Raw genomic sequence first — 9,029 nt, forward strand, 5'->3', positions numbered from 1 at the left:
CTCCTGTACAGCTTCTGCTGGCTAATCTAGCCTGTTATGTTATGTTATGTTATGTTATGTTCACTGGATCACCGCCGTCTGAAACAGACGCACAACAAACCAAAAAAAAAAAAAAAAAAAAAAAGTTTCCTTAAAATCAGTCTCTTTCGAATAAAATGCAAAATATTCTTATTTACAGGTTTATGACTGCTGATCATCTGGTTCTTCACGTGGAAAGAAAAATCAAGACAGATTTAGAAAAGAAATATTGAGTAATACCTTTGGATCCTCTACATTATATTCATATCACATGAAAGGATGCTACTATCCATGAACACCCACGTAATAATAATAATGATGATCTAATAATAATAATAATAATAATAATAATAATAATAATCATAATCATAATAATAATAATAATAATAATAATAATAATAATAATAATAATAATAATAATAATAATAATAATAATAATAATAATAATAATAATAATAATAATGATGATCGTAATAATAATAATAATAATAATAATAATAATATAATAATAATAATAATAATAATAATAATGATGATCGTAATAATAATAATAATAATAATAAATAATAATAATAATCATAATAATAATAATCATAATAATAATAATAATAATAATAATAATAATAATAATAATAATAATAATAATAATAATAATTGCGCTGCAGGTCAAAGTTCCACCAACAAGCGTATCTTTTGTTGGGGAAAAACACTAAAAATACTGAAACTGGGATCAAATAAATACATAACTTAGATGATTTGATTCATATTGAAAAATAAATAAGTTATAAATAAAGCTCATGTCCCAAAGAGGAAAAAAAAACCAGGGACAGAAATCCTTCCACAGTCAGTTCGAGTCCCAAAGCTCCGTCCTCAGGGTTCAGCTGTTCTTCTCTCTGGTTCGTTTTTATTTGTCTTTCTTTCGTTTCTTCATGAGTCCTGAGCTCAGCGTACAAAAACAAAAGAACATAAAACCAGCAGGACCACCGGCTCACCGCTGCTGGGCTGGCCGGGAAAGCACGCCGGACATGGGGGTCAGAGGAGGCTCGCTGCCCCCCTGCAGGCCGTGCAGCAGGATCCGGGGGACCAGGGGCCTCTGCAGGGCCGGAGGGGGGCCGAGGGGCCCCGGTACAGGTACAGGGCCGCTCCGGGGTCCAGGTTGGACACCAGGCTCTGCGGGTAGAAGTACGGGGACGGGAACATCCTCTGCAGGGCGGAGTAGTTCCCGGCCTCCGCCAGCAGCTCCAGTCCCACCGCCGTCTGCCGCTTCCACTTCGTCCTGCACAGAGGAGGGATTCGAGCCTTTAGCAGGTGTGCATCACACATACACAAGGTAAAAGGTTGGTGTGTGTTTAGAATCTGACACACACCGATATAACTCCCGTATGTTCCAATTACAACTCAGCAATACATGTTTTTATTTCTTTTTTAAACCTCCAACCTGCCACTTGTACTCACACACACACACACACACACACACACACACACACACACACACACACACACACACATGTGTCTGTTAGATTGCCAGTGTGCACTCCACGCAGGTGAATAATTCATAATAAAGATAATTGAGTAGATATAGTGATTTGTTTGAATTATTGATATGCACACATGCAACAATGCATTATTCATAAGCCAAAGTGTTGTTTTTATATTTATTTATGTCATTTAGCTGCCTGGGAGCAGAGCTGTGGACGAATAAATGATAAAGTTAATTCAACTGAAAACTGCAGAAAACAAGGTTGTTGGTTTTTTTTTTTGGTTTTTTTTACATTGAATACGGTTTCTTTTGCATGAAGTTTTATTTATTAACAAAACGTTGACGGCTCGGTTTCTAAGCTCTTTGCAGAGTCAAATGTATGTGTGACTTTAATCGGATGCTGCAAAAGGGATCTCAGACAAGCAGGAAGAATTCCCCAATAATTATAATTAACCAAAGGAAAAACGCGTTTCCGTGATGGGATCATGGAGCTACTGTCTTATTTTCTCGTAATAAGGTGCTAAAAATCGAAATATACAAGGTTAATTTAAAAATGAAATACAAATTAAACCATTAAGTTAACCAGCTGACAATGTTAAATGCTCTAGGTTATGTAGCTAATGTTAAAAGTAAGAGCAGAAAACTAACTTTGGTTACTAAACTAACAAAAAAGTAAATACTGATAAATTGTAAAAAATAAATTTAAAAAAATGCCACTGAGTGTAATTCTACTCTTGGTGGGATTTGTCCAAAATAATGGTGACATTTTATGGACCAAACGATTAATCGAAAAAAAAAAAAAAAAAAAAAAAAAAAAAAGCAGATGAAATCAATAATTAAAACAACGTTTGGTTCCAGCCCCAGTGGCAGAGGCTCATGAGCAGCTAAGCGGAGTGAACCTGCCACCTTCAGGGTGAGAGGAGAACATGGCGTCCCTGGTCCATGAGCCGTGAGAACCCAGATTATCCTCCCTCCTCCTCCTCCTCCTCCATCCATCCATCCATCCTCCATCCATCCTCCTCCTCCTCCCTCCTCCTCCTCCTCCTCCTCCTTCCATCCATCCATCCTCCTCCTCCTCCTCCTCCTCCTCCAGCAGCGTCCTTACCTCCGGTTCTGGTACCAGGTCTTGACCTGTGTGTCTGTGAGGTTGAGGGAGGCCGCCAGCTCCATGCGGTCCTGGACGCTCAGGTACTTCTGCCTCTCGAAGCTCCTCTCCAGCTGGGCCAGCTGGTGGTCCGTGAAGGCCGTCCGGGCCTTCCTGGGCTTCTTCAGCCGGACCTGAGAGCTGTCCCTGCTGCTGGAGATCTCCCGGTCCTCCTCTTTCACTACCGGACAGATGGAGAACAGAAGATGAAAACAGAGAATGGTCTCATGCATCCTTCTCTGTGTGGAGGAGGCGTAAATAAATCTGTGCAGAAGCATCTTAATACAAAAGTGAGTCACTTTTATTGCCCTGTAGCTTTTTAATAAGCGTGAAGCTGCTTCATTTGATCAGGGAATCAATAAGGGAATAAAACACGTGAAATATGACATAAAGTTATTTAGATGAAGGCAGAGAAGTCTACTACAATTCAGTATCTTAGTTTAGTTTTTATGAGAAACACTTTGACCTGCATGTCCTGGTCAAGGTGCCCCAATTAAAGGCTGTTTGGTTGGTTGGTTGGTTAATTGGCTGGATTTAATATTATTTTAATAATAATACAATTATTATTCTCCCACTGAAAATACGCCATAAAGACTCTGGAACTATTGTTATATACTATATAGTTTATATACGCAGCGCTTCAATTGTTTTTAGTTGTAATTTGTCTGTGTTAAAATATATATAATAATAAAAATGCAAATCTTATTTTTACCCATTTTAAATCGTTGTATTTAACACCACGTGAATCAAAGTGTCAAAAAGGCTTCAAACGTTGTGAAAATGTTTTGGTTATTTTTTTTAAAAACACGTCCAATTTCTTTCTTTTATTTCTCCTTTTTTTTAATTTGTTTTATTCTATTTATCTGTATCTGAGAGCAATCGACAGTTTGGACTGTCGGCTGTGAAACCACGGCGCTATAAACAGCCTGTTTATAGGCTGTATGAGATATTTGATTTGGGCTTAAATTGTTATAAAGCTGTTCCAATATTCGCACATGTGATATTCCTCCCGTCGGCAGAGCCGCAGCCTTTGTTCTCTTCTGCTGGAGTCATGTCAGGCCTTGATATATATTATAGTCCAGAGAGAGAGAATGAAAGAAAGAGAAGAGAAAGAGAGAGAGAGAGATCTGGTAGTTGAATAGTTGAATCACAATAATCCGCCTAATTGAGCCACAAGGGAAGAACCAGCCTTTCAACCGGGACCGGAGAGCTTCACAGACCGGGATGAGCGGCCTGGTGCACGGGGACAAACGTGATGAGCACCGGGCATCAAACCCCCGAAATATATAGGAGTGGACTGGTGGAAATCAAAGCTAAGGCCAATTTATGTTTGTAATAGCTTACAACACTGTGCAATAATAGTTAATATAGTTGTTTTTTTCTCTGTCTGTAAATATTATATTTCAGTTATTGTGTTTTTCTACTGTTTTTATTGCTTATTTATAATACTTGTTTTTTATTTTATTTTTTATTTTTCATTTTTATTTTTATTTTTATCTTGTCTTTCTTTACTATGTCTCTTGTGTGCACTTTAACTCTATGCTGCTGTAAGCCTGTGGGACTAATAAAGGATTATCTTATCTTATCTTATCTTATCTTATCTTATCTTATCTTATCTTATCTTAAGAAATTAGGAAATACAACAACAACAACTACTACTGTGAGCTTCAGTATAAGTGGGAAATAAACCCCTCATTGACATCATAATATTAATAATACATTCTCAGGTGTATATATATATTGTATTCCTCATATAGCCTACAGCGGTCGTCTTTACTGCTTCATTAACCTGTCAATGAGGTGACATGTGTGTTATGGCGACATGATTGGAAACAGAGAGGCCCTTGATGGCATTTATCTGGAGGCGACCCTGTCATCGCTCCCTGACATCAACAGATGCTTTATTCTGCTAACGCTGGTTTAATGTATATAAACTTAATGAAAATGAACCCATTAGTAGACACAGCTACAGCAGCAGCAGTGGGTCGGTGTCCGGCTAATGAAATAGTGTCAGTTTATTTTTACTTGTGAGTTGTATGCCCAACATCAACTGTTTATGTGCAATCACTTTGAAATGTAGTGGTTGTGAACAATAAGATGAACACCTACAAAAATATAATACAATGCAAATACCATGAATGTAACTAGTGAAAATATCCCTATGTTTATTTTTGTTCAGACTACTACTACTAAGATTCTTTTTCCCACAATATTGTACCAGCCGAGTTAGAAAACATCATTCTGCTAGATTAAAGCTATATATATTATTATTGTTATTAGGAAGTCATCTGAAAAGACCTAAAATACTTTAATAAACTTCCTAGCCAATTTTTTTTATAAGTTAATATGTCTTTAGTATTTTATGTTAATGTTTACATCATGCCTTTATTTTAAATAGCAGTTTGGCTTTCAATGCAATTTATTGTTGTTTCCACTTCATGCCTTACTCTATTTTTCCAGATTTGCCCACTTATTGTATTTAGTATTAGTATTATTATTTAGTAATTTTATTGCATTTATTATTGAATTTGATTATTTTTTTTATTGAAATTTTGACTTTTTAAAATACTTGTTTTTTAAAAAAAACAAAAACGGATTAAGAGACCAGACAAGCTGCAGCTAAACATTATATAAAGATAAACCCAGAGAGGTCAAATATAAAATAGCAAAACGACGAGATGAGCTTCAACTAGAATCACTTTTTAAAAAGAGGCAATATTTATGAAAGCAGAAGGCCAAATCAGTTTCACCTCCAGTCTCCTCTCTCCTCTCACCTTTATATTCACTGTCTGACGACGAGTTGCTGTGGATCTTCTCCATAAAGTCTTCTGCTATCTTGGACACCAGCCTGCCGGCCTCCTGGGTCGGCTGTCCGTTGCTGGAGTAAGGAGCGCAGGCGGCCAGAGGCTTACAGTCCGCGAGGATGTCTCTGATGAGGAAGGACGAGGTCACGGTCCTCTGCTGGGACACCTGTGCGTGCTGCAGGTGAGGAGGCAGGCCGACCACGTGACCTGGCCTCTGGGACACCTCGTCCACGGGCGACGGAGGCGACGAGCAGCCGCTCTCCGGCTCTGATCTCGGGCTGAACTCCCCCGCCAGGCTGTCCCCTTTGGACACCGGACTTCCAGGCCTGTGGGACAGCAGCGAGTCGATGCCAAAGCTGGACCCGTTGGCGGACGCCTCCATTGTGGTGGTCGAGGCCTCCTCACACGACCATTTGGTATTCAGGACAAGTTTTATTTGAGGGAGGGAGGGAGGGAGGGAGGGGGTTTGAGTCTAAGTTGATCCAGCGAGATACCCTACAAATGAAGATTATTCATCTGCTATTTCCAGTTTCCCAACTGGTTCTTTAAAGAGCAAATATCTCCAGGCTAAGTTCTGTTACAGCAATCATCCATGCATCCGATTTTCTAGTTTTTTGCTTTTTTTTTTTATTGTCAAGTCTCAAAAGATGTGTCCTCCTGGAATCGATGTCTCTTTAGTCACAGTCGAGTCTATCTGCTTCCTTCACCATCAACTCCGTCTGCTTTGAGTTCAGAAGATGGAACCCAGTTATTGCTTGAATGCACTCACCAGCAGGACAGGAACAGATGCAGAGATAAAGACTGTCTCAGGATCTTTCTTTGGAGCACCGGTCTCTCGGAGGAGCGTTTCAGCACCATGGACAGGTACGCGTCACACCTGAGAGGACCGGAGCACAACGGCCAGGGCAGCTCGTCATCTGGCCACACAGAAGACAGATGCAAACTGTTCGCAATCCTTTTAAGTAGAAGAAGATTGAAAATAAAACACTCGAAGCAGAGCGACAGAGAGAGGAGTCCGATAGCTGCAGCAGGAAAAGAGAGCAGCAGACGAGGAAGACGCAAAAGGAGGTAAAGTGGGTTAAATAGTCACAACTGGCAAGTAGGAGGACGAGATGCGATGGGGTGGGAGTGGGAGGGAATCCCAAAAAAATTGAACTTGAGGAAAAGTCAGGAGCTAGGTTTTAAGAGCGCCTCGTCCACGTGAGTCCCCTGTGACAAGCCTTCATTGGCTGAGGGGAGCTGGAGTGGACCTCCCATCCTCCCTCCTCCCATCCTCCCTCCCTCCTCCCATCCTCCCTCCCATCCTCCCATCCTCCCATCCTCCCATCCCCCATCCTCCCTCCTCCCCTCCATCCTCCTCCCATCCTCCCATCCTCCCTCCCATCCCCCATCCTCCTCCCATCCTCCCTCCCATCCTCCCATCCCATCCTCCCATCCTCCCTCCCATCCTCCCTCCCATCCTCCCATCCTCCCCGGCTCATCCACACTTTGATAAAAGAGACACTGAATTCATCAGGAGACTCAGATCCAACTGTTTACAGGCAATTTTCACAGTGTTTGCTTTCATTACATCATTGATGAGGCTTATAATGGGGTTATTATGTGGAGCGGCTCCGTGTTTTTCTTCCCTTTCTTTGACTGGATTCTCCACAGCTCCTCTTTCTCTTTTTCTTTTTTTTTTTTTTTTTTTTTTTTTTTTACAGATCCGTTGTTCAACCTTTCACTTTTTATTATCATCACAAATTATTATTTTTTATCTTTCATTTATCGGTTTATTAGATATAACATTGTCAGGGTGCAAATATTTTGATATGAAGAAATTAATGATGAAACTGACAAAATAAGAAATAATATATAAATCTCTCTCTCTCTCTCTCTCTCTCTCTCTATCTATATATATATATATATATATATATATATATATATATATATATATATATTCTTAATATTATATAATTGTTATTGTTGTATAAGTATTCATACGTCATTCTGTATGTTGGTGCTTTTTTTGTGAAAATAATTTGAATCCCTTAGAGGCCTCCATTTTTTTCTATTATTGCAAAACATTATAATTCAACTTTGGAAATCTTCATCACTTTGCCCTTTAGTGAAAATCCCAAAACAATCAATACCTGAATATGATATCTTTGTTATGTTGCCTTTCAAATAAGAAAACGAGTGGATGATTATTATAAAATCAAATCAAAATGTTCTATTATTATTATTATTATTACTATTTTGAGCACGAACAACGTCTTGTCGTTGAGCAGTCATCATTTAGAGAATAATGACTGTCTAATAGTCCCTGGTAATTCTATACAATAGTCCGAGCAGCGTGACTTTTCACCCTAACACGCGTGAAACACCATTGTGTGCACGTTTCTAGCTCCAACAACAGTTTGCCCCTAATAATCTAACTAACCCCCTCTCATCATCGTCCCCCTCCTCCTCCTCCTCCTCCTCCTCCTCCTCCTCCTCCTCCCCCCCATGTGACCACCAGATTGGAGGCGCTCGTCGGCCTCAGACACCGGCAGGTTAGTGAATCCGCTCCCCGCTCCCATGGGGTCCCATCACGGCTGCAAGCTGTCACACATGAGGCGGGACAACACAGATATAAGAACACACACCCACCCTGACTTAGCTTTTCTTTCTCCTCTGCTGGTGCATGAAAAGGAGCAGTGGTTTGATGCTTTCTCTCACAGTTTTTGTTTTGTTGTGTGTGTCTCCTGTCCTTTATCCCCAGCACTGCTGTAGTAAATAAATCATAAGGTGATTAAAACGACTTCTTCCTCCTTTATGGTCATCACACCGCCTGTGAAACTTATAGAGAAGCTTTAATTATTTTTGATTCGTTTCTTATGTAAAACACCAAAAGTCCTAATTTATTTTATCTTAATATCTTAACTCTTTTTACCCAAAATGCATTGAATTTATGTCTTTATTTTACCCACATTTTTATTTCACAAATGTGGATCAAACAAAGTGTTGAGTTTAAATCTATAATAACTGATAAACTAACCAATAGTTAGTTGAAAAAACACCATGCCATAGCACGCATGATCATTTTGCATTATGCAGACTAAGACTACAACCAAGGAATATTTTCATTATTAATTATTTTGTTGATATTTTTTCAATAATAGCTTAGTCTTTTTAAATGGCAGAAGAGAGAAGGAAAAAGTTAACTCACAAGGAGATATCCTCACATTGCATGTTCTGTCCAGCAAACAGTCAACCACCACCACCACCACCACCACCACCTCCATAAATATTTCAAAATATTCAATTTACAATTAAATATAACAGGAAGGGAAAAGCAGAAAATTATCAAACTGGATAAAGTGTTTTACAACAGTGTGAAACATATTTTCTTGATAAATGTTAAGTTGAGTTAACAAAAATTTAGATCAGACAAATCATTATTTTAGCACAAATTCGTAGTGGATGTACAGGTTTATTAAAATAAAAGGATTTTGTACAGTTAAATGTAACTTTATAGGTTTCAGGTCAAGTTTATAAATCCTTAAAAATATTTTTTTTCTGCAGTGGACATTACAGCGAGAAAGCTAGACTCTTGTGTGTA

At 39.0% G+C, this 9,029-nt stretch overlaps 1 protein-coding gene across 1 annotated transcript; it reads right to left on the reverse strand.

Moving 5' to 3' along the window:
* Positions 1–1,006: 1,006 nt before the first annotated feature.
* barhl1b (BarH-like homeobox 1b) lies at positions 1,007–5,828 on the reverse strand. The gene is given in 4 exon segments (XM_054613081.1): positions 1,007–1,131; positions 1,134–1,294; positions 2,604–2,823; positions 5,417–5,828. Coding segments are annotated over 4 exon segments (918 nt in total).
* Between the last annotated feature and the right edge of the window lie 3,201 nt (positions 5,829–9,029).

Source organism: Anoplopoma fimbria, chromosome 14 (genome assembly GCF_027596085.1).
Source record: "Anoplopoma fimbria isolate UVic2021 breed Golden Eagle Sablefish chromosome 14, Afim_UVic_2022, whole genome shotgun sequence".
NCBI classification, from domain to species: domain Eukaryota; kingdom Metazoa; phylum Chordata; class Actinopteri; order Perciformes; family Anoplopomatidae; genus Anoplopoma; species Anoplopoma fimbria.